Here is a 26,168-nt window from a genome sequence, read left to right on the forward strand (position 1 = left end):
ACCAACTCTACTAAGAGACCCATTTCGACGAACCTTGAATCTCTAATTTACTCGTTTTCACCATATCATCAAACAGTCCAAACAAATAATAAAGTATACAAGTGAAAACGAAGTAGTTAATTCATATTTTGGAAGTCCAGAATTTTTGTTAATATTTTTGTAAAAAATATAGAGTCACGGTTTAACATTACCATTGCATCACTACGGTAACTAGCTATGGAGTATGTATCATTTTCTCAATTTAAGTTAAACTACTGTTAGCTATTTTTGTTAGTTTATAAATCACGATCTATGTATGAAAATAATATTTAGTCATACCATATATTATTAATGTCACTGAACATTAGGGATGTTAAGACGGTAAAACCCAACCCATTTAAACCCACCCCATTTAGAATTCATATCCGTATAGATTCATTTAAAAATAGGTCTATTAGGGGTATCTATTTAGAACCCGCGAAATTTACATGTATCTATTTAAACCTGTTTAGACTCATTTAAATCAGATTCTTTTATTTATTTTTTTTTGTTTTAATTATGTTTGTAAAACGAACTTACAAAGATAATTTCATTTTTTTAACTTTATGAACTCTAAATAAATTATTTATCAATAACTTTTGATATGTATTCTTGCTTGCTTTGTGTCAAATATTAAATAAATTATTTATCAATATTTTTTTTAATTTTATGAACTCTAGATAAATGTAAAATGTTAAACGTCTACAGACTATCTGCAAAGTATTGTTTGTATTCTTCTCCTGCTGAACCTCTCAAATTGATAATTAACATTCAAGAAAATGATTGTTGTTGATACTAAAATAACTCATAATGTTTTAAAGAAAGCTAACAGAACTGCTCCAAACCAAAAAAAGTCTACCGAATGTAAACAAAAGCGAAACAAAAAACATAGTAAGGTTTTGCTACAGAGGAAGATGAATCTTGTTCGTCTGACTCTGAGCTGCCGCTTGGGATCAGGTGGTGGTGCACTTGGAAGTATCTTCTCTACTTCCTACAAAGTAAAGAAACAATGTAAGATTTTGCTACAGAGGAAGATGTGTCCTGTCATGTGTTATGTTGTGTCTAATGACCCAAAACGACTCGTACAAGAAGCAAAGAAACAACAAAAGACAAGCCTAACAAGCACCAAATCTACTTTACTACATCGTCTGTCATCTACCAACTTAAACCAAACACGATCAATATAAGAAAGAGATTCTAACATCAGTCAATATAAGCAAGAGATCCTAAGCAGTGTAAGTGTGTAACCATTGTTCTCAGCCCCTTCACTGTCACATTCTCACACCCTCTCCCTATAGCCACCAAACCCATAACACTCAAATCACCAGCATTTTTTAAAGACAATGACAACAACCCATACACAAGTTTCTCGAAGATAAGAACCAATGATATCACCTCAAATGTTCAACGTACATTTGAATCTTCTGATCTTGAACCCTCGACTCCAGAAGTACTTGTAGTCTTCCTAGCATCTTCGTTGCACATATCATCAACATCTTCTATTGTACCTACAATTCAATGTGTAAATTAATTTATAGTACATGCTTATACAATAGTTTTGCAACCAGTTACCTTCATACTCTGCAAATCCTTGCAACCAGTTACGAGCATGGACATTCTTGGGAAGAAAGCGACTTCGGTATGGAGTTAACACCCGAGCTCCAATACTGAAAGCTGATTCAGATGCTACTGTGGTGATAGGGATACTCAGTATATCACACGCCATCATCGCCAAATCACCAAATCGAGCTTGGTTTTCCCTCCAATGGATTAATACATCCAAATTGCGAAAAGACCTTCTATCTAGCCTCTTCTCATCCAGATACACAGCTAAATGTGTTCTTGTGTTTCCTACATTACTCCCAAGGCTTCTTTCCAATTCAAAGAGATCATGTAATATATTATAATGTTAGTTAGAAGAAGTAATAATGACAGCCAAGTAATAGCAAAATAAGAGTAAAGATTCTTGAAACTTACATTGTCTAAATCATCTTCAAGAGGTGATTCAGTAACTAGATCATGTGGAGTTGGTGTAGATGAAGTACCAGAAGAACTGCCCCAAGTCCGAACTTGATACTCTTTATAAAGTTTAGTCAAATTAGTCCTCAGCTCTTCAGTTTTTAAACTAGAAGTAGAAGGATCCACTCACTCATAAGCTTTCTCAAGAACTTCCAACTTCAGCCTTGGATCTAATATTGCCCCCATAGCCAAAATGATGTTGTAATCCTCCCAATACTTAGAAAATTTAACTTACATTTCCTTAGCCACCTGCTTCAAATCATAATCATCACATCTCACAAAATGCTTCAGCAATATCTCAATCCTCCAAACTTCTGTGAAGTACACACTAGATGTTGGGTACTTTGATCCTGAAAAGTGAGAAGTAATTTGACTGAAAGGTTTCAGCAACTCACTTATTTTTTTCCCACAATCCCACTCTCTTTCAGAAGGTAGCCATCTGTAGTGCGTGTCAAAAGCCTCCAAGCTTTTAAATACTTCCCTAAACTTCAACGCTCAAACAAGCATTTCATAAGTAGAATTCCACCTAGTAGCAATGTCAAGTGATAAACCAGATCCACCAAGAATCCCCACTCGCTCTACACATGCTGCAAAGGCTTGAATTCTTGTTTGAGATGCTTTCACATACCTCACACTTTCCCTGATGTTGTGCAAAAGATCTTTCGCTAATTCCAAGCCTTTTTTTACTATCAAGTTCAGAATGTGGGCACAACATCTCACATGTAAATACTTGCCATCACACAATAAGCATAACCACTCATCATCTGAAGCTGTCCCTTGAGGATCCTCTGCATACTATCATTGTTATTAGCATTGTCTAAGTTAATAGAGAATACCTTCTTCTTTAAATCCCATTCCATCATACACTCCAAAATCTTGTTAGCAATCTCTTCTCCTGTGTGTGGAGGCTTCAAATCGCAGAAAGCAAGAATCTTACTCTGCAAGTTCCAGCCAACATCTATGAAGTGGGCAGTAAGACATATGTATCCCATGCTATTAGGACGAGATGTCCAAAGATCAGAAGTAAAGCAAACCTGAGCAGTATGTCTAGCAAACACTTTCTTCAGCTCTTCCTTTTCTACTTCATACCTCTTATAAACATCTGCTGCAACCGTTTGTCTACAAATGGGCTGACACTCTGGATTCAAATACTTGTCTCGTGCTCTAACCTTCTCGTATTCGACATATTTGAATGGAAGATCATGATAAATGATTACCTCACTAACCATCTCACGATCTCTCTTCTGATCATATGCAGCCTTATCTTCACTTGAAGGCTTCTTTGGACAAGTTTCCAAGTGGCGTTGTAGATGATGAGTTCCACAACTCACATTCTTTTCATTACGTGTCATCAACTTCATACAACAATGCAAACATCTGGCCTTTTCTTTGCCATCATTTTCTACCCCCACTGATACAAAATCTTCTCAAACCCGTGATGTTTTACGTCTCTTGCATGGAGCTTGAGCTGATTCCCCAGAATGAGTTTCACTTTATTGTTCTTCTAGTTGTGTAGCTTCCAAATTTATCTCAGCAAGAGCATCTTCTTCATTCATGTCTATAAAATCATCCATGCTGTAATTAAAAAAAAGAGAGGAAAATAGATTATAAAACTGGATGTAGCTTAATCAAACAACAAACACATAATTACAAAGGTCGATATAAAACTTTTTTATCAAAGCGGTAATAGCAGTAAACGTCAAAGCGGTAATAGCTTAATCAAACAGCAAACACATAATTTTTTTTCTCCTGGGTTTGCTTAATTTAGAGAAATATGCAATTTTGCTAATGAAATCAAGTTCAAAAACAAATCAATTTATCTGAACAATAGCAATCAAAGGAGAAGAGAGTAGTTACCGATCTAGAGTTGGGAGTGGGTTTCAGAAACGGAACTTGATCGGAACTTGATCAGAGACTATGGGTTTCAGAAGTTGAGGCGGTGGAGATTAAGCTTCAGCGGAAGTTTCAGAAGTTGAGGGGCGGTGGAGATCGAAGGCGATTTGATCAAGGAGAAGATGAAAATGGAAAAAAGAAACCTTATGGCCCTTAACCAAACGACAACGTTTAAAATACAAAAAAAAACATTAATGGGTTAGACGGTTCCCGTTTATTTTAGCGAAAACCCATTTAATAAATGGATCTTAAAAGGGTTACCCATTTAAAACCCGACTAGCTAAATGGGTCTAAATGAATATTTATTTATTTCAAAACCCATTAAAAACCCGCGAACCTAAACCCATCTTAACATCCCTACTGAACATATATTGTTTCATTAAAGATAACTGCGTATAGGCTCCGAATGGTGACGTACGGGATAATTATGGAACAAGTGCGATGCGGTTGTAATAGTAACAAAAATATATAGATACATAAGTATATGTAAAAAAAAGTTGCTACTATTCATGGCGGTGCGGTGCGGTGCCGGGCGGTTCGTCACCATTCGAAGCCATAATAATATCACCCTCATATTTATGTTTACAAATAATATTCCAATTAATCTTACAAATTTGCTTCCAAATAACTTAAAAATTCTTAAAAATTTTGAGTCACCTTTTTTTTATGTTGTTTTTGTTTTTAGTTTACAAAGTATGTGAACCGTAACATCAAGATATACAATAAAAAAAGTTATTTTCATTAATTAAAAGATACTCATTCTATTTCATAATATAAGTTTTTTTGTCAGCAACAAACAAATTCATACAGATTCTGTAAATCAAAATGGTAGCTCCGCATCCATATGGACAACAAACGATAGTTGCTTTCCTGCACTACGTGCAAGACTGTCTTCCCTTAGATTATGCGTCTTTGGTATATGAATGAGTTCTGAACTGTTGAAGCATTTTTTAGGAAATTTATATCATCAAGATGACTTGCAAATGTCGGCTATTTTTCGGGTTCAGAAACCTTCTTCACCAAACTGAGAACAATCTGTTGCAAATATAACAGTAAATTATATTAGATTCCTTATGCACTCTATTGCCCAAATGAAAGTCTCTATCTCCGAATAAAAGGATGATTGATTTGTTCTTATATTTTTCGCTCCCATTAAATCACCAAAACCTTCCAAAGTACTATAGCACCTTTGTACCGAATATTTTTCACGATTTGATAATATAAGTTATTATAAATAAAAGCACAAAGGTTAAAAGTTGTATTTAAAAAAATATCTTTTAATAGATAAATTATATATATTTGAACAAATCATAAATAAATCTACATAATATGTGGTTACACTATCTAATAAATATTTATTATTAAATTTAAAACAAAATAAATTTTCTAAAATACTCTCTTCATTCTTAATGATTGAAATTTTAAAATATTTATGCATATTAAAAATATCATAAATACTTATTATTAAATTTATTATTTATTTTTACTATACACAGAGGGGTAATTTATATTGTAAAATAAAAGGGAGTATTTATAACTAAATTGATGGGTTGTTTTCTTTTAAAAAGAAACTATAGAAAGTAGAAACTAATGATTATACCGTCTAGTTTAATGAATCTTTAGAATTCGATGCCGGCTCCAAATGTAGCCGAGCTGAAAAACACCATCAACTCATCAAGATCCTGAAACAGACTCGCATGAAAAAAGCGGCTATAGAGCCGGTGTAAAACATCAACCATTGTAAATTTCTGTAAATTGTTTTCGCTTTTAAAAATTTATATTAAAATAAACATTCCAACAAAAAAAATATTGAAATAAACTCAAGATATCTCCAACACTTCCCCTAGGGTTAAGCTGTCTTCTTATTTAAAACCCGGAGAGGGACCTTGAGACCATCTCCCTCTCTCCCACTCTGTTATCTTTTCCTCTTTATTGTAAATCCTGATTTTTATATTTCCTTGATCGAGAAAATTCTATGGTTTAAGAGTTTAATATTTTTCTTGGAAGGTGTTAGATGAATCTTTCTAGGTAAATTGGTTAACTCTGATTAATTCTCTGTTTCCATCTTTGGATGGATAATTGTAGACACAGCGCCAAAATCCTTCGGAAATGATCGTATCTTCGAGCAATATTACTACATGTATTGGTCGTAGATAGATCCTCGTCGTTCGTTACTACTCACACTGATCTAGGCCCTCTAATCTTTCGATCTTCGTAAGTAGTTCTTGATCTCAATAGTTCCCGACCAAACAAGATGAAGAGATCACGAGGAAGCTCGGATTCTTTATCCGGTTTCTTACCAATTTGCCACTCTACATCAGGTAAAAAAAAACATGTTAGTTGTATATCTGTTTTATTGAGGTTACAGTCAATTATCTTATTAAGTTTTTTTCTTTTGAAAGTGCAGTTCTGTGTAGAATATCTGGATGTTGATTAGTGATTTGATTTAGTATATATTAATGAAAATGTAGAATTAGCTAGAGGTACAAGTCGAGTGTTTATTTATAATTAATTTTTTATTTAAAACTGGCAAAGATGTGTTTTCTGACAATTCATATTATCGAGACGTTATCCTGTCAGGGTTTTTGAAATTTAGTGTAATTCATGACATCATATTAGAAATATTCCAATTTTGATTTAAATTATCCGTTCAGATTGATATATACGTTTTTTTAATGCACTACCGTGATTTTATCAGACAAACAACTAAGTCCACGTGCACGACCAACAGCCACCGGCTTTCTCTACCCCGGCGGCGCCGGAGACTACTCCCAGATGTTCGACGGTCTAGAAGAAGACGGAAGTCTAGAGGACATCGGCGTTGGACACGCGTCGTCTACGGCAGCAGCGGAGAAAAAACGGCGGTTGAGTGTAGTGCAAGTGAAAGCGTTAGAAAAGAATTTCGAGATTGATAACAAGTTAGAGCCTGAGAGAAAAGTGAAGCTGGCTCAAGAGCTTGGGCTGCAACCTCGACAAGTGGCGATCTGGTTTCAGAACCGCCGTGCTCGGTGGAAGACAAAGCAGCTCGAACGTGATTACGGCGTTCTCAAGTCAAACTTTGATTCACTCAAACGCAGCCGCGACTCGCTTCAACGTGATAACGATTCCCTTCTTGCAGAGGTATATAAAACTTCGTATTTTAAAATTTTAGCTCTTTTGTGTGAGAATAACCTCGAAACGTTTATGCACCCACAAACGCATGTTAGGATGTAATTTTAACTAAATAATCCATCAATAATACGGTTTATATAAGAAACGAACGAATAAGACATTATTATATCATTTAAAATGTACTACAAACGCATGTTAGGATGTAATTTTAACTAAATAATCCATCAATAATACGGTTTATATAAGAAACGAACGAACAATACATTATTATATCATTTAAAATGTACATATACTAAAAAGGATCAACTTAAGGTGTTAATTGTTTGTTTACATTTGAGTATATATTTGAACTTTTATATTTTAACGAATCCACAACCTTGAGTACTGTAGAATATATAAAAAAAACTGAATAAAATTTATAGTTTCTAAATGTTGAGAACTTGATAATTATAACTCATAATTTCATGTTTTATTAATTAGATTACACGAATGGGAATAATAAATAATAACTACACTCTACAACAAAATCAACTTATGATTTATTAAATATTTCATTTCCGCAGATTAAAGAGCTGAGAGCAAAACTTGACGTGGAAGGGACATGCGGAAACAATGGTAACGCCGTGACAGAAGAAACGGACGTTGTAAAAACGGTGGAAACGGTCGCGTTTCAGACGGTGATTGCTAATAACGAAGTCTTAGAGCTAAGCCAGTGTCCTCCACTGCCTCGGGAAGCCCAGGCATCGGAGCTCGCATACGAGATGTTTAGCATTTTCCCACGTGCCGAAAGCTTCAGAGAAGATCCAGCTGATAGTAGCGACTCAAGCGCTGTTTTGAACGAAGAATATAGTCCCACGGCGGTGGCAGCGACAGCGGTTGAGATGTCGACGATGGGATGTTTTGGCCAGTTTGTGAAAATGGAAGAGCATGAAGATCTTTTTAGTGGAGAGGAAGCTTGCAAGTTGTTTGCGGATAATGAGCAGTGGTTTTGCTCTGGACAGTGGAGTTCCTAAAGCTAAAAGACAATGTTGAGGATAAAAATGAAACTATGAACAATGAGGGACGTTTGTGAAAACATTGCTGGAGGGGAAAAGTTTTAAACTGAAAATCGCATGCGGTTTCATGCACGTCGGCAGTGTATCCTTGCAGGTTAAGGTTGAAGAGAGACAAAAAAACTCTGAAATAAAATAATTTAAATAACCAAATTATGTGAAGATGAAATTGTTTATTTTTAAGTTTATATTAATACTTAGAATTATTGCGTCGTTGAATGTAGTGATAAAAAACTTTAAAGCCCAAAGGGTTCTAGCAATTGCATGCAAACGATCTTAGATGGTGAGTCTTGTGACAAGAATTTCGACATATTAATATGTTTGTTGGTTAATCTATTTGTTGGTTGAGTCGTTATATACAACTTTTGATAAATAAAACTACTTAGTTTACAACAAAAAATAAATAAATAAATAAAATAAAACTACTTGCTGCAGAAGAATCTTTAATTGAACAAACATGGTGAGTTGTTAGTAACAACGTTACAATATTCAAAACCACATAACACAAAAAATACGTTCAGAATCATGCATAGTATTTTTCATTATTTTGAAAATTTCCGAGTGATAAGAACATGAAAAGCCGAGCCAGCTAATTGGATCTCCCTAAATATCCGTGTTTGTTTCTAGCTGTTCCTTTTTCTCCTTTTGTTACTTGCTTTTATAATTTAAAGCATTTTGAGCTTTTTGCTTAGAAATATAAAACTTTATTTTTATCAATCTTAGAAATATAAAACTTGAATCCTTTTTTTAAGAAGAAAAATATCCGAACAGAGACTGCATCCGCTGAACCCATCTTCCTATGAACTTACAACTCTGATTAGTTGGAAACAACCTTCATTACTGGTAATATATTGTATCACTAGTCAAGTTTTCACTATTTTACCTCTAGAATTATGATATTAACCGACGATATAACATGTATATTATAGTGTAACTTAACCTTCTATCGGTCGTTCTAGCATTCACCCAAGAGGCCAAGAGTCATTGTAATAGTATTAAATTCGTGTGGTGGTGTGTATTTTTCATTTATCTATCGGTCGTCTTCGACGTTGTTTTCTGAAATTCATATTTTATCAATTGATAAAGATTATAAAATTTGGTGAAAAAAAAAAAAAAAAGGACCGGGTGATTGTGGTCGAGTGGTTAGGAGACGGGACTGAAACGTGTTGACGTTTCAGGTTCGATCCACCTGCTGCGCGAAACTAAGTCACAATTATCCTGGTCACCTAACACGGATATGAGCCTATGCTTTAGGGTCCATTTGAATACCCGGAGAGATGGTATATCCGTGGGCTGCACCTCTCCTTGGGTATTAGTCTGGGCCTCTCCATGGGTCTGGAATACCCTAGGTTAATCAAAAAAAAAAAAGATAAGATTAAATTTTTCGTTGTAAAATAATAAAATACATAATAAATGAAAATTTCAGACAAGACGAAGTGGAGAGATGCACATGGGATTCTGTTCAACCAGTTTCAGATAATATTTTTTGTGTTTTTAATCTCCATGCGGCGATGCGTATTCTGACCCCGAGTCTCAGAACAAGTTAGCCGTACACGTGTTAGATCTTCAAGAGATCTTCTCTTATCAAAGGTGTTAGATTTTAGAGAAGGCCAAAAGACTTAAAGCTGCTGTGGACCCCGCAAGACTTTTGCTCTCTCCCTTTCAGACAAAGACAATGGTGGAGAAGCATGTGATGTGGGACCTGCTTTACATCGAGCACGTCACTTTACCGCCGTCGCGTCACCGTTTAAATCACACGTATATCTCGCAGAAGTCCTCCCTCTCTTATTCATGTTCCTTTGATATATATATATGCACGTGTATCATCATATTATTTACTGCCGTTAAAAGATTATTTTGGTCAACAAAAAAAAGTTATTCAAAAACTAGCTTCATTACAAAAGTTCTGTGAAACTTTTCAATATGTAAAAGAGTAAGGATGCTCTTTCGTTAAAGGAAGCGAAAAAGATGCTGACAAACAAGAATTATAAGTTAGCCACGAGAGTCGGTAAGCATTTTTAGTTGCTCATGGCGATGTGGCTGAGATAATGGCGATGTGGCTGAGATAAAGATTATCCGGTTTGTAATCTCTATTGTCCATTTTATTTTGTTGCCAAGATGACTCAAACTTAAGATCTTTTTTATAAAAAATTTTTTTCGTTATATGAAATTTACATTTTAAGGGAAAAAAAAACAAAAATTATAAATCAAAGTTTTTTTTTCTAAATTTATACTTAGACCATCTCCGATGGTATACAAAAAATTACTTTATATTTCACTCTAAAATAAAATAACTCTATTATGAAGTTGAATTTGTTCAAATAGTTCACTCTATTATAGAGTATATAGAGTTATTCTATTTTAGTGTGAAATATAGAAAAAAATTTTGTGTCCCATTGAAAATACCCTTATATATATTGGCCTAAATATTTCAAAAATCAAAGTTTTTTAACAAACAAATAAAACTATGTATGGCGGGGAAAATACAAACTATATAACCTAATGAAAAATTTCCTAAGATAACAATTTTTAAGTTTTTGTCACAAAATATCATTCAATAAAAAAATGACCAAAATAAATTTTATTAAAGAATAAAAATCTATTTTTAGCATAGGGTTAACTAATCTAGATTTATGGTTTAGAGTTAAGGGGTAGAGTTTTGAGGATAAAGTTTCAAATTTTAAAAAATAAAAAATAAATATTAAAATTCTCAAAATAAAAATGAGCTATTTTGGTCATTTTTTTCTTGAAAACTATTTTTGTGACAAAAACTTAAAAATGACTATTTGAGAAAATTGCTCTGACTACTAAGTTCACAAAGCATAAAATAAAAGAGTTCCATGATTTATGGTTTATTATTTGTGTCTACTTTTAAACAACATAGTTATCACTTCAAAATTTTTAATATCATTTATATAGAAAATGAATTTAAAAGTGTTCATGTAGGGAGAGATTTGGTAATTTTGATAACAAAATTTTAATTTACTGCAATAATTTTTATTTTAAAGTAATGTTGAATTCACTTTAAATATTGAAAATCAGCTCATTTAAATCATTTCCAAAAAGAAACTCTATTTTGAAGTTTCAAAAACTCTATACGTGAAATTTAAAGATGTTCTTCTCCAAAAGCAAAACTTTAAACTTAACTTTAAAATTATTTGTATTTTATAATATTGTCCTAATAATTATCATGACTAATTTGAATTCATAAAACTTTTGTAAATAACTAGCACATATATAAATATATTACAACAATATTAATTAATAAAATATTAAATTAAAATATAAAAATTTAAACAAAATAACTTAATTAATATTAAATTTCAATCAAAATACCATATTATTTCATAAATTGATTTTCGTAATGCATATATGATCTACTAGTGCATTTTGAAATAAAAATGGTTATCCTCATTTTTAATTTGTAGATTAGGGATAAAAATTGTTAAAATCAGATGATATTAATACTTGTAAATACATTAGATAAGAACAAGAAAGCAAAATATAAACATAAAATATTGCTAAAAGACTAAATTTTATCGATGATATTAATACTCGTGAATATATTCAATATAAACAAGAAATAATTGTACGAAAAGACATCATCAACAACAACAACAACAACCATCTTCAGTTATCTAAAAAAATTGGACAATATTTAGAAATTTTGAAGGTTCCGGTTCAAACTTACCTGACTATTAGTGTTGCTGTAATATTTAAATTTGTGTAATAGTTATGTCTTCATGTAATTTTTTAAAAGTTTTTTTGTTAAGTTTCTTTTGTATATTTTTGTTATCTAAATCTAGTTTTAAATATTTGAAATTTTATTTTAAAGTTTTATTTAATTTTATGTATAAACTTAAATTTTGTAAACAAAACTTAAAATATTTATGAGATATAATTTTTATAAGGATTAAAACAATAAACAAGAAAATATTTATGAATCATTAATGTGATGTGTATGTAACAAAATGCAAATAAAAATATGAAAATTCAAATTTGAAGTTTTGAGTAGTGAAACTTCAAATACAGTGAAACCTCTATAAATTAATAATGTTGGGACTACACCAAAACTATAATTTTTTTTATTAATTTATAGAGATATTAATTTATCGATATACTAATTGAACCAAATACTCAATTTAGGACTATAGAGTTATATTATTTTATAGAAATTTTTAGTGTATATTAATTTATAGAGTATTAATTTAAAGAGGTTATAGTTTCATTTCTCAAAACTTTAAATTTGAAGTTTTAAAATTCCTTTTTGGAAAGAAAAAAACTTCATATTTAAAGTTATAAAGTGTCTTTTGGAGATATTGTTAGTAAACTCAAATTGGGTATATATATATAAACTCAAATTGGGTATATATTAATAATATAGGATCATTTCCTAAAAAATAAAGTTGTTCACGTCGACTTCCACTATCATTCATCTTTTAGCCCAAAATATACGCACTATAGTCCTTAAAACAAATTAAAAGAATTATGAACGTAACTACAATTGGCTGTCTGCTAATCAATGGATTATATATTGTAACCAAAGGAATAAATGATCATTAGCTAACACTTGGGGTGACATGCTCCACTCTGTCTAAACAACTCTGACATTGTTGTAGTATATAGGGCATCTTTGCCTTTTCTCCCACTGAATTTTAATGGCAAACCAACGGCTGAATCATATAAACGTATTGAACTCGCCTTTTAATTTCTTTTGATCAGGAGATAAACGTATGTAATTCAACGTATAAACAGAAAGGTTTATTGTTTTGATGCTTACTATATAAAACATGATAATGGTATATATATGTATATTTGTATATAATAAAATAATAAATCAATAGATGAAGATATTCTGATTTTTTGTCGAGAACTTTGTGTAATGCCAACTTGATGCTGCCCAAGTTCCCAACCATGCATGTGCACTTATACCCGTATGATATATGCTATGCTGTATCCACATATTTATTTTAATACACACATATATATTCGGATATTAATATTCGATGACAGGAAGAAAATTAATATTATATATGAGAGTGAGATCTAATTTGTGAAAAACGAAAGTTCCCGTCAACAATATCTCCTAGTTTTGTTATTTTGAAACCAATTTCTTTAAAATGGTAATCCATTTGTATTTGATCATTTGTCACAAAAGAAAAGATAATTTGGATGGTATATAAAACGACAGTGTTTGTTTATCCGAAGCTTTACAAACACTATATATTGGTGAATTCAAGATCAAGAACGACAACATTTCTATTATATTTTTTTTGCCAAAAACATTGTCCTTGAAGAACATAATGTTGCTTACAGAATTAGCAAATACTTTTGGAGGCCATAACGAGAGGTTAGTTGGGGTCAGCGAAGGAACAAACTCGGCTTGTCATTTCACGAAGCTGGACCCTCGTTTTACTCTCCAGCCAATTTTGACTATTCCTGCCACGTAAGCAGCAGTAACATCCGCCCTTTCCATGTGCTTTGGAGTTAATTACAAGAAAAAACTGCGACTCCATCCACCGGCTCGGCTCAAATTGCATGTACAAACATGTTTTTCTTCTTATTTGGACAATCCAAATGATTTTAATCAATAGTTTTCAAATCAAAACCTAAAAAGTCTATTTGGAATATATGCAGCTGCTATACAAATATCTGAGAGTTAGAGAGAATAAAGCTTTCTGGTTAGGATTTTAAAATATGGTTTTTGATCAATAGAATTGTTCTGTAAATTAACTATCGATCATGACTTAATATTCACCATTTCTATCACTGAAATATGCACATTTTTATGTCAGTGTCTCACTAATCGTTTAGTAACTAACATGTCGTCATATAAGTATTACTTTGCAGCTCAATAATCGAGGTCCCAATTCCCATTATAAATTGTTTGCAAACTTTATATGTTACTATAGTATAGCCTTTAACTAACGGTTAGGTTAAGAAATGATACTCTACTAGTAAACTACAAACACCCTTCTGGTTAGCATATTTATCGACTTACTTAGTTTGCTATGCAAGTTAGACCCTAACTAATTATATATATTCAATGTTCCTTTATCCTATGATCGTCTCTATCACTCGCTTTTCTGAACGTGATTGTGTGATTAGTGTAGCAAGCTGAACTGATTGTTTGGTTTCATTGTGTATCTCACCTGTATTGTAAAGCAAAATCATCATTATAGTAGCTTTGACAATCAACAACATGGGGTGGTGGCGCAGTTGGCTAGCGCGTAGGTCTCATAGCTACTGAGTGATCCTGAGGTCGAGAGTTCGAGCCTCTCTCACCCCATAATTTTTTTACATTCACTATTTTACTTACTTGGGCTTAATGGGCCACTATAGTTTTCCGAAAAACTCACAACTCGGTAATGACTAATGAGCCATGTTTTCTCCTTTGAGTACGTGAGCCGCGACATGTGTAGAAACCACGAGGTCCATTATTAAACATTGTATTAAGAGTTTTCTTAAAGAGGTATTATCTAATGATTAATGAAGGTTCATCGAATAAATATTGTTTTCCGGATTAAGTTAGTAACAAGATGTTCTGGTCCAAAAGCAAATCACGTACGAACTTCTAGAAATTTTGCTTTCATCAATATTTCAATTTCCCATAAAATCTACGGTCATTCGATTACACTCTCACGTGTGCATGAAATGTAACTGAAGTTTACAGCGCACATTCTTGAATAAACAAATAAAAAAATACACTAAGGTGAGAAAAACAATAATAAGACGTAGTCGAATCCGCACGAGTACGTCTTTGGTTTTACGCGTGACAAACGAGTCCGGGACCTAGTACACCGGACACGGTCACCATCAGATGATACCTAACGGAGCCATGTTAAGTGTTTGTTAAAAGTTCAAACCACAACCGTCCATCGCTGTCACCCTTTCATTGCGTTTCTTTTGTTGACTTGACCCTCATCTTCGCCTCTACTTTGCGACTTTTGTGTGAAAAAAAGAGAGAGTATTATTAACGTCACGGGTTGTGACTACTTCTATCACCCATTCTACGAATCCCTGATCCTAATTCTTTAACTAAGATCATCCGCATTGAAGATTTATGGGGGGAGTTCACCCAAAAATAAAAAAAAATAATAATAAAATAATTCAATTTCATGAACCCTCTCTCCTAAAGCTCTCGGTTAAACCCCTCTTTCCTAAAGTTCATCACTGTAGCGCGGACTCCACGTGTCGTAGCGGCCCGCGATTGGTCTAGTTTTTTTTTTTTTTTTTTAAAAATCAAAAAGAAAAAGAAAAAAAATTTAATAATAAAAAATTGAAAATATGAACCCAAGAAGAGGTTCATTGATGTGGGTGCTCTAACTTCACAAAAAACTATAATTTTTTTTTATGATAGCCTTTTTAATTTATTTTCACAAAAACAAGGGCTTTTAAAGATGAAAATGACCAAAAAAGTTTTATTAAAAGATAAAATTATATTTATACTACTAGTTCAAAAAAATATATTATATTTATACTTTAATGTTTAGAGTTAAAATTTTTAAAAACTAAATTTTTTAAAATGGCTATTTTAGTTATTTTCCTCATTAAATACTATTATTTTGTGACAAAAATTTAAAAATTATTTCTGAGAGAATTGCCCAAAAACCTATGAACTATTCCGGTTATTTTAATTAAAATGGAATAAATTTCGAAGTTTTTTTATCAATGATTTAAAAAAGAAATGAATTCAAAGATTTTTATCAATAATTAAAATGAAATGAAATTAAGTTCCAAATTTAGGTATCTTCTTTTCATACATGTGGATTCTGGATGGATTTTATTCTCTTAATAAAGCAGAATTAACTTAAAAATAGATTGAAGAATCGTTTTCTTTCCCATGATGATAGATAATGTTCAGATTTTATGGGATAATAACGATCATGCTCTACAATTTGACTAAAAAGACAATAATCTTCTTCCTTAAAAAATCAAAATTATTAAAAGTAAACAAAATCTATCATTATAATTTATTGACATAAAAATAAATAAAACAATTTATTAATTAATGGCAACAGTACAGTACACACTTAGGTACGCACGTGCGTGTGTATATATAATACATTTGTAACCCTCTGAGGAGGAAGAAAGAAGAGAAAAAATAATGGATTGCATAAAACACAAGCACCAAGGCCACAGAGGAGTATGCGCATCTTGCTTAAGAGAAAGACTCTATTTACTACCCGACACGACGTCGTACTACACCATAAACCTATCTAGTAACTCCTCGACCACCACAGTTTCGTCTCCTCCGGTTAAGGAATACCACCGGCGGTCCGGTTCGATGACGATGTCTTTCACTGTGAGGGAAGCGTTTAGTGGTAAGCTGATCGAGGCTTTGGGTGGAGGGCTGAAGAAGAGCAGATCCATGGCTCATGTTCCTAGGGGTTCTTTTATCGTTAGTGATTCTAGGAGGAAGAAGACGACGGAGAAGTTGAAATCCACGAAGGCTAAGGTGAGTGGATTTTGGAGGAAGCTGTTTCATCTGAAAGGGAAAGGCGGTGGGGCCGACGTCGGAGGGTTGGTTGCTTCACGGCAAAGAGTGTAGTAGATTTAGTTTTTTCTTCTTGTTGTTATGTGTACATATTAACAAAAAAATGTTAAATGGAGTAGAAATAATAATACTCTATTTTTTTCTACTTATACAATCATGTCATTTTGACACCTTTTTTTTTGTAACACTTTTGACACTTCTTTTTATCATATAAAAGGTGTCATTTTTAAAATTCTGATGCATTTTATATTTAGTTTAATTTTAATATTAATTATAAATACATTAATCTTATAAATAATTTTATTTATTTCAAAAATTACTGATTAAATATATATAATAAATAAAAATAAAATATTATTTTAATCAATTTTTAATATGTGTAAAATATTAAAAAGACATTTTTAGTGGAGGAGAATGAAAATTAGAAATTGGTTTCTTATAAAACTCAATTTTGACCAAAGAACACATACGTAAAGCTATGAAGTTTCTTGAGATTTGACCAACCATCCTGTGATTTTTGATCATATCTTGGAAGTATTTATTTTATATATTTGCAAGCCACCTAATGATTTATCTTACGTAACATTCTTTCTTTATTGGTAACCTATCTCATCTTGCATCATAGATTTGATGTCCCTAAATGAATAATACTTGTTGGAGAGATGGAATATGAACAAATTATAATTTTATAACAATCAGCAATTCTATAAATCTGTATGTATAACATATAACAAGATTTCCAGAAAACCGTATTGTATAGTCTACAAATTCAAAGTTGTTTTACATTAAATTCGACAAGTCTGCGTATAAGATAAGATCCAATAGTACATAGTATGTAATAACTGTTAAAACATATCAAACCTACAACACAAAAATGTTCCTTTTGAGATTTGTAACATTTAAATTAGCTTTAGTTTTTAAATCAGTGTCTTGTAATGTTTCTGTATACTATGGTGAACAAATCTGGTGCTTGCTTTGCTTTCTCTCACTCACCTTTCACCAGTCTATCAGTTTTCATTACCCATGAACATCACCTACATAGTCAAACTTCATCATCATCATCATCAAGATAGTGTCCATGTTCTTCTGACCGGTTCTTCAGTCTCTGGAATATCTCATCCAGAGACTGCGGCCTTGATGAAGGCATCACTCCTGTGCTTGTACTAGTTATCGTTGTTGTTTCTGGACCTTGCCTTAGTGGAAGAAACTTCTTGGTAGCTACATTCTCTTTAAAACTCTGGATTCCTTGTTTCATGTTCCTCCATGTCGAAGCCAAACGAGAAGAGGGAACCTCTCCTGGTGGACCACTACTTGGACCTGATGAAGTCTCTGTTTCGAGTAAAGACACTTTCGCTGAAGCCATCTTCTCTGGCTTTGGAGATGGCGAGTGTCTGTTCTGCTGTTCTCTAATGGCTGCGTATTTGTTAGTGATTGCTTCTCTAGCTGATCCGTATTTACGTGACATATCGTCACTAGATGAACTTCCTTTTGTTGTATCTATGTCGTAGCTTGACGACATCTTCATTTCAAGTGAAGAGTTATTCTGCCAAGAAAATCAAGAATCATTAATGTTTAAGAGATTGATTTATTTTATATATATTTACATTTATATAAGATATTTTAATTTTTGAGTTTAATTATAAAATTATTGTGATGAACTATCAAAATTAGATATACAAAACAAATAAATAGATAATTTTGTGGATTTATACTAACATTATTGTTTAATTTAACAAATTTAGATGATTTAAACTGATTTAAACCAATAAATCGGATTTAAAAAAAATGTTTCGAATAGGACAATTATGAAAAGTTGACACAAACTTACAGAGAAGTTGCTTCCTGGTTCAATGTCGTCATCAGCATCGTGGAAGTTCCTTGCGAGTGGAAGAACATGCTCGCCTACCTTTTGTCCTTCTTCAAGCCATGTTCGTTCTTAACAACATAAAAAACGCACGAGTTATCAGTCAACGCTCAATGAAGTAAAAGATCACTATGGTATCTATTTTTACCTTTCTTCAAAATCATCAACCCTGAAGGATCAAAGCCGTCCATATCATCGGTCTCCGTTTGAAATTTAAATCTTTTCCAGCTGCCAAAGTAACTAAATATGCGATCAAAGAAGTTGCTTGCAACTAGCAATGTGTAGATGACCATTATGAGAGGATAGATTTCGTTGAACCGTTGTCCAAAGATAGGGACAGCGTCATCAATTCTACCCATTTTCTGCAATAACCCAAATGAAAAAAAAAAAAGACTCGGTAAAGGAACTTTCTCAAGAGTTATAAGACCAGGAAATGAGCAAAGGGAGATATAAAACTATACCTTCTCAAATATTGTTTCGGAATGAAGTTGAATGAGATTAATAAAATTGTAAGATATTGGCGGCGCATATCGGGCAATCATCCTAAAGAGATTACATATAAAACATTGATAAGCATCTACGTTGTGTTTCTTTTATCGTTATTTTTTCAGAAGAAAGGATAAACTATCACTTACGAGCAAATCATTAGTAGATTAACAGAACTTGTTTGCCGAGGAGTCAAGGAATAGATCATCAGCATCCCAATTTTGAAGAGTGAATAATATGTACAGATGCACATATACACCAAAGGTACAAATGCAAATGCCTGAAAGCAAAATCATCAGGATTTAGGTAGAAAATAGAAACAGTTTGCTAATATAAGGTAACAAGAGATCAACGTACCTGCACTAGCAGTTCATCGGATTTGACAAACCTAATAAGGATCGAGAAGAGGGATAAGTCCAGTTTACTAAGGAGGAGGGTTGCCTCGGCTAAAAGAATTGCAGCTGACATAATCCCCGTAACTATTGCCAACACCACTTGAATCTGCTTCTTCAGCATACACCTCCATATAAACTCTGCCAATATCAACAATCAGCAACTCTTTACAAGGATGTTTTTTTCTTTAAAAGGTATGCTTACCCAATGTATCAAGAAAATTCCCCAATTTTCCAGTCCTACTGGCTCTGAAGCTCGAAATATATTTCCTGAAAGTTGAATCATACGAGAGATGTTTAAGGTAAAGATCAACGACAAAGAGATTTATATAATTATATGAGAGATGAAAAGACAGAAAAATCTGACCATCCAGTTGAATCACGCCGTTCATAGTTCTTCATTGTGTCTTCAAGAACAAGGGCCTCTGTAACATACGTCAGATACTCACTGCAAACAGCCATATTCACACATGACTACGGATTTCAATGTAATGCTGCAGTAACAAAGTCTATATAAGACATGGCCATTAGAAAGATAACCATACCTTTTATATCTATAGTATTCATCTTTGGCATTCCGAAGGTGCCGCCTTAATGTTGCCATCGATTTCTCGTCTGTATCATAGTCCATATCGTTTTCACCCAACTGACCACCTTGAGGCTTAAATGATGGGTCTTCCCTGAACTGGTATAGAGAAATCATAATTAAAATTGGATAATTGCCATCGTATGTTCACAATACATGGATATATGAGGGAAGTAGAGGTTACCATCTTAGCTAGCATAGCATCTATAACATTCATGTATGGTCTCATTGGATCGCGCTTGGACATTTGAGTAGAAGTCGCTTGAGCAACCTAACAAGGGAATGAATGGGTATTAAGTAATATAAAGTCTGCTAAATTGAATATCTACCTAGATCTTGAATGCATAATCAACTTACTACAATCGCATTTGAGAGTTCTTGATGGGCATTATCAAGCCTCACAGCAATTTTGGCAATTTTGTGGGAGAGAACTTTTTGGCGGGTGGTCCAGTCTGCATTCCTCCAAAGGGTCTTAGGAATCTCGCTCAAGCCAAAGCCAAGAAGAAATGCACCAGTGACTAGCCCAAAGGTATTTGAGCACGCCATAGCATAACCAAGAATGCTTCCTGTCCTGTTAAAACACACACAAGAACGCCTCATCAAAATGCTTAAGCCAAAGCCAATAAATTCAAATCATACCAGTTCCTATGGAGCATGATGAGAAGGATAAGACCGAGAAGACCAATGAATCCGAGTACAAGATAGAAAACTAAGTTGACGTGAACGCTAGTCTTGAGTCTCTCAGACACGGTAAAGTCTCCAGCATCTTCGAAACCCTGAATAAGGGGTACCACAGCCCTGCTTAGAGGAAACATAGTTCAATATGTGAGGTAGGTAATGCGCACACAGTAGCTACGGAAATATCAATATCTAAACCCGAAACATAAGAACCAGTTTAAAGGCAAATTTCCACTAGTTTACACCTAAAGATAAAATTTATCGTGTCGTGTCATGCTAAAATCTGGATCTAATCAAAGTGAAAAAGTGTCAAGAGCAAAGGCATTGAAGGAGTGTGAGAAGTTCATACCAGGTGAGAAGAAACGTACTCCAGTAAGACCAACTCCACAAGAAGGAAATAGCACCATTCTCAGGATGATTAGGTGGCAGAGACAATGTCTGCATTCAAAAAAAGACCTATGATTCTCTCCTAATCTGATAAGATAACCTAAATCTCTCTACCAACCACCATTGCATCTAAATCTAAAAACCTCAACAGCATAAAGAGACTACTAAGCTAAATCTCAATCGTAACGAACTTTCCAATTCCAAATCGAACAAAGGCGATTGAATAATAACAATCGAGATGTGTAGTACCGTCCAGATGTCGGCGGGGGCGAGGATGATGACGGAGACGGAGCAGAACCAGGTGTAACCGACGGTGATGAGAACGTAGCGAGGAATCTCAGGTCCGGCGAAGTAACGGAGCGTGGAAACTACTAATCCTAGGGTTAGCGGCAACGAGATCAAGTAGAACACCCACATCGAGAGAGAGAGAGATAGAGAGATCGCTCTACTCGTCTTCTTCCTCTGTGTTCCTTTTCGTTTGAGTTTCCTTTTCTCTTCTCTTCTCTTCTCTTTTCTTTTTTTCCTCGGTGGTTGGGTTCGATCTCGGTTCGGTTCGTTTGATGATGGAGAAAGCTTCCACGCTCTATTCCCTTTTTTTTTATTATTATTATTATAGAAAACGTAATTAATAATATTAAATTATTCCAAACACCAAAATAACAAATTCTTCTGCGTTCTTCAATTGTTTTATGAATACTTTTGCGTTGTTGTAAAATATACATCAATTCTAATCAGTTCGTTAATGATAACAAATCTTGGTGTGTTATTGGTTATATCTTTTGCATTCTTAATTTATTTATTAATGTTCTAGGACAATAATTTTTATTAGTGGTGGTGGAACTGCTTGATTCTTGTGCAGGCACGAAGTTTAGATAGAGAGATCATGCGGCGCATTTTTGCAGAACCGACAAAAAAATGTATTGAGTTAAAATCGATGAAATTTTTTAACAAGTTGTTGGTTCCAATGAGCTCATCACTCATGTAGGAAAGTCCTCTGTACAAAGTACCTGTTCCACCACACCAATTCAAGCAAACATAAAAAAGTTCAACACTTGCTCACAAAGCTAAGCTAAAAATGGCCACAACAAATGGACCTAGAGTTTCACAACTATAGAGCTTACTTACTTCATGAGGTATCGTAATACTCAACATCAAGAGCATTCAGCTAACGAAGAGAGGATCACGATTCGAAAAGCCTACCTGGTTGAATCAAGTGATAGAGCTAACGAAGAGAGGATCTCCCTCTCAGGAATTTCGATATAAATTGAATTTATCCTTCTTCAACCTCTCTCGCTAAGATCCAACAAATTAATCATTTAAATATTAACATTTTTATATTTTAGATATGGAGATGAATTTTTTTACTCTTATTTTTTTTCTTATCGTTATGAAACAAAGTAACAATTTGTAAATACTACTTTTAATATGTTGTTGTCAATACAAACTTTTCTTAAGGTAACTAACTATAAAGCACATAGTAAAAAGAAACTATAAAATTTTCAAACTATAAATAAAAGATTAATGTGAAAACTAAAGCTTTACAAAAAACATCACTTACAAAACGTTTTCATCTTAAACTTTTTAAGAATAAAAAAAAAATTCCCACTGTCTACCAGGTTCACTATCCTAGTATTCTTTTTCTCTGTTCCTTTTTAGAGGATGCAATTATCAAGTGGGCTTCGGGGGTCAGCAGTTGGGCTTTCCTGGTTATCAACCTATATAACAGCTTCTTCATTTTCTACTTCAAGGAGCCCAAATGCCATCCTGCTGTTGTTAACTTCCTCCGATGGATCCCTCGAAACAATTATTAAACTTTCAGAGTTAGTGTTTGATATATGGGTTTTAACACGCAACATGTGCCACAAAAAGGAGAAAAAATACAATCAAAGTTTAGAAAAAAAAAAAACCTTAAAATACACAAAAAGGAGAAATTTGGATGTCATAGAGATCAATTAAAACTAAGTGAATACAAATGTAAAAAACTAAAAACCAAACGAACAGACTTAACGGACAAAATGACTGGATATCATGACCCGAGTAGTTTTCACATCATGTAATTCAACTTAACTTTTCATAATCAATCATATAACATCGAAATTCCCCCTTTAAGGTTTGAAAACAAAAAAAAAAAACATTTATTTTGAGAAAACAATTTTTAAGAGTAATTTTAATATTTTGAGTGATCAATTTAGAAATTAAACTAAATGAATACAATCCGTGAAGACAAAAACAATCATACAATCTCTTACGTCCAATTGATAAATCAACTGAATGGCCATATGGATCGAATAGTTTTCACATCATGCATCTTAAAGTTTTCATAATTAATCAAAACAATATACCAAAATTTCTCTTAAAAAAAGTTTGAAATCTTTTTAATTTTTTTTTATGTTTATTCAAAAAAAAAAAAGAGAGATGATAATAGAAATTTCATAATCAATCATATAACATCGAAATTTCCCCTTTAAGGTTTGAGGACAAAAACAAAAACATTTATTTTGAGAAAACAATTTTTAAGAGTAATTTTGATATTGTGAATGATCAATTTAGAAATTAAACTAAATGAATACAATCCATGAAGACAAAAACAATCATACAATCTCTTACGTCCAATTGATAAATCAACTGAATGGCCATATGGATCGAATAGTTTTCACATCATGCATCTTAAAGTTTTCATAATTAATCAAAACAATATACCAAAATTTCTCTTAAAAAAAGTGTGAAATCTTATTAAATTTTTTTTAAAATGTTTATTCAAAAAAAAAAAAGAGATGATAATAGAAATGGAATATACCTGCCTTCAAGTGATTAAGATGGGATTTAGACTCTGATCTGAAGAGAGCGCCGCAAGACATTTGTTTTGGTAATGAGCCGAGGCGTGAGAGGGAAGCTTGGCATCGTATATATGAGCGGCGACACTATTCAATACTTCCTTCAAGGTCTTTACTTCTTGCGATATGATGAAGAAGAACAAGATGAAGAAGGAAGAGTGGGTGGTAAGAGAGGAAACTGGTATTGTTTGTTTATATAGACAGATGGTGTGGGGTTAAAAGAGAAAATATTTATCATCCAACGGTAAAAAAATTGAAGAAATGTTACCGTTAGTTCTTTTGGTCCCGAGGAAACAGAGACCTTTCAACGTTTCACCTCGACAAAGGGGTTTATTTATTGTTGACTTGAGATTTGACAAGATTGATTATGCAATTTCAAAAATAGCAAATAATAATAATTAACGAAAAGGTCAGAAATTGAGAAGGCCCATTAAGGAATGATAAATGGGCCGGATACAATGATTGATTACGTGTCACACTATCCAAATCGCGACGGACAGAGAGAGAGAGAGAGGCGATGGAGGAAGAGGAGCACGAGGTATACGGCGGAGAAATCCCCGACGTCGGAGAGATGGATGGAGATATGGACATGACTGGCGCTGATGACGATGCCGCTAAGGTCTCTCTCACTCTCTCTCTCGCTCTCTTACTGATCGATTGATTTGATTGATTGATTTGGTATTATAATTAGGAGTTGGATGAGATGAAGAGACGATTGAAAGAGATCGAGGACGAAGCTGCTGCTCTTCGCGAGATGCAGGCCAAGGTTGAGAAGGATATGGGACCTCAAGGTTTGTTTCTGATTCTGATTTGTTAGCTGCAGATCAAGTTCAACTGTTAATTCAATTTTTGTTTTGCAGATTCTGCTACTGTAGCATCAGATCAAGCAGGCAAGGAGGAGGTGGATGCTCGATCTGTTTTCGTTGGCAATGTAAGAATATGCTTATGCTTCTTTGGTTCATTTGATAGTGTGCATGATGACTAGCTCAGTTGATAAAGAAGAGTTTTATTAGTTTAATTGTGAGTCTATAATCTGATTATGTTCTCTACATGGCATGCTATCAAATCTAGTGGTTGAATATTAGTGTAATTGTATATCTTTTGCTTGCTATGGCACGCAGTGGGTATCTGTTCAATGACCTTAGAATGGTAGAAATTGGTGATGACTGATGAGAGTGCTGAATATATCTTAAAATGTAGTTTCTTGAGGGAGTTTTGTTGTTTAAGTGACTGAGGGGTCTAATAAAGGAGATGTTTTCGTTTTATTTTCTGTTGTGTTTTGCTTTTCTTATGAGTTATGACTCTTGTCACTACAATCGCAGGATTATTCTCATATCAGAAGTTCTAGTGCGGTCTCTACATTTTATTTTTTCTAAGTTAAAAAAATCTGCTCTGTGCTCTTGTGAAAAATGATTGAAAAAAAAACAAAAAAAAAAAGTGCAAAAGAAAAAAAAAACAAAGAAATGAATACGTTTTAGAGCAAAAAAGAAAAAAGAAAAAAAAGGAAAAAGAGGCACATATCTGCTATCTGTGCAGGTTGATTACGCATGTACACCTGAAGAAGTGCAGCAACACTTCCAATCATGCGGCACAGTCCATCGGGTGACGATTCTGACAGACAAGTTCGGGCAGCCAAAGGGGTTTGCCTACGTCGAGTTTGTGGAAGCTGAAGCTATACAAGACGCTCTACAACTGAATGAATCAGAGTTGCATGGTCGTCAGTTAAAGGTACTACACAAAAGCTTCTTTCTTACTATATAAACCACTAGACCAAAAACACTTTTCTCAACTGGGTTTGAAAAAATGTTTTGTAGGTGTTGCCTAAGAGAACAAACGTTCCTGGATTGAAACAGCACCGTGGTAGAAGATTCAACCCGTACATGGGCTTCCGCAGACCTTTCATGTCTCCGTATATGTATTCTCCTTATGGATATGGGTAAGTTCGTTTAACACCAAGACACACTTTATATTTCGACACAGTTTTCATCTATTTCTTAACTTTTTTCGTTGTTCTTTTCTTGATATTTTTATGCAGGAAAGTTCCTAGGTTCAGAAGGCCAATGCGTTACATGCCATACCAATAAAAAAAAACCTTCACGGTTTAAACATGTCTTATATCATTCCATTGTTTGAGCTTTCAGTGACTTCTCTGCTCTCTTTGTTTTAACAACTTTGCATGTAAACTTTTTCGAATCTTGTCTGGTTTTACTAGTTTCATATTGTTATGTGTTGCATTGTGTGGTTGGGTTTAATATTTTGTTGAAATCACTGACAATGGGAGAAGAAGTTAACTCCGTTAATTTGGTGTCACCGTTAAAGCAGATAAATTGTAAGTCAATACGACACAGTTT

General features: G+C 33.5%; 5 protein-coding genes and 1 non-coding gene across 6 annotated transcripts; 4 read left to right on the plus strand and 2 right to left on the minus strand.

Annotated features, from left to right (window-relative positions):
* Nucleotides 1-1,289: 1,289 nt before the first annotated feature.
* On the minus strand, nt 1,290-3,389 carry LOC106319768 (zinc finger BED domain-containing protein DAYSLEEPER-like). The gene is made up of 6 exons (XM_013758161.1): nt 2,768-3,389; nt 2,273-2,387; nt 1,996-2,143; nt 1,591-1,828; nt 1,432-1,526; nt 1,290-1,310 (listed from the first exon to the last, which is right to left on the minus strand). Exons 1-6 carry the CDS (start codon nt 3,387-3,389, stop codon nt 1,290-1,292), a joined length of 1,239 nt encoding a protein of 412 aa, XP_013613615.1.
* Nucleotides 3,390-5,788: 2,399 nt separating this feature from the next.
* Nucleotides 5,789-8,380, plus strand: LOC106319789 (homeobox-leucine zipper protein ATHB-5). The gene is made up of 3 exons (XM_013758185.1): nt 5,789-6,251; nt 6,629-7,050; nt 7,605-8,380. The coding sequence occupies exons 1-3, from the start codon at nt 6,185-6,187 to the stop codon at nt 8,052-8,054; spliced, it is 939 nt and encodes a 312-aa protein (XP_013613639.1). The 5' UTR covers nt 5,789-6,184; the 3' UTR covers nt 8,055-8,380.
* Nucleotides 8,381-14,297: 5,917 nt separating this feature from the next.
* On the plus strand, nt 14,298-14,382 carry TRNAM-CAU. The gene is given in 2 exon segments: nt 14,298-14,335; nt 14,347-14,382. It is a non-coding gene; the product is annotated as a tRNA-Met (tRNA).
* A 1,778-nt stretch (nt 14,383-16,160) lies between these two features.
* LOC106319776 lies at nt 16,161-16,821 on the plus strand. Its single transcript, XM_013758173.1, has one exon. It carries the CDS (start codon nt 16,201-16,203, stop codon nt 16,642-16,644), a length of 444 nt encoding a protein of 147 aa, XP_013613627.1. The 5' UTR covers nt 16,161-16,200; the 3' UTR covers nt 16,645-16,821.
* Nucleotides 16,822-17,380: 559 nt separating this feature from the next.
* LOC106319785 (LMBR1 domain-containing protein 2 homolog A-like) lies at nt 17,381-21,530 on the minus strand. The gene is made up of 14 exons (XM_013758181.1): nt 21,233-21,530; nt 20,946-21,034; nt 20,558-20,716; nt 20,276-20,489; nt 20,103-20,189; nt 19,878-20,017; nt 19,700-19,780; nt 19,538-19,602; nt 19,298-19,473; nt 19,090-19,220; nt 18,916-18,997; nt 18,603-18,816; nt 18,419-18,525; nt 17,381-18,133 (listed from the first exon to the last, which is right to left on the minus strand). The coding sequence occupies exons 1-14, from the start codon at nt 21,398-21,400 to the stop codon at nt 17,633-17,635; spliced, it is 2,214 nt and encodes a 737-aa protein (XP_013613635.1). The 5' UTR covers nt 21,401-21,530; the 3' UTR covers nt 17,381-17,632.
* Nucleotides 21,531-24,261: 2,731 nt separating this feature from the next.
* On the plus strand, nt 24,262-26,085 carry LOC106319787 (polyadenylate-binding protein 2-like). The gene is made up of 6 exons (XM_013758183.1): nt 24,262-24,436; nt 24,509-24,608; nt 24,678-24,748; nt 25,354-25,545; nt 25,632-25,753; nt 25,853-26,085. Exons 1-6 carry the CDS (start codon nt 24,335-24,337, stop codon nt 25,899-25,901), a joined length of 636 nt encoding a protein of 211 aa, XP_013613637.1. The 5' UTR covers nt 24,262-24,334; the 3' UTR covers nt 25,902-26,085.
* The last annotated feature ends 83 nt before the right edge of the window (nt 26,086-26,168 follow it).

The sequence above is a fragment of the Brassica oleracea genome, unplaced genomic scaffold (assembly GCF_000695525.1).
Source record: "Brassica oleracea var. oleracea cultivar TO1000 unplaced genomic scaffold, BOL UnpScaffold00615, whole genome shotgun sequence".
Lineage (NCBI taxonomy): Eukaryota > Viridiplantae > Streptophyta > Magnoliopsida > Brassicales > Brassicaceae > Brassica > Brassica oleracea.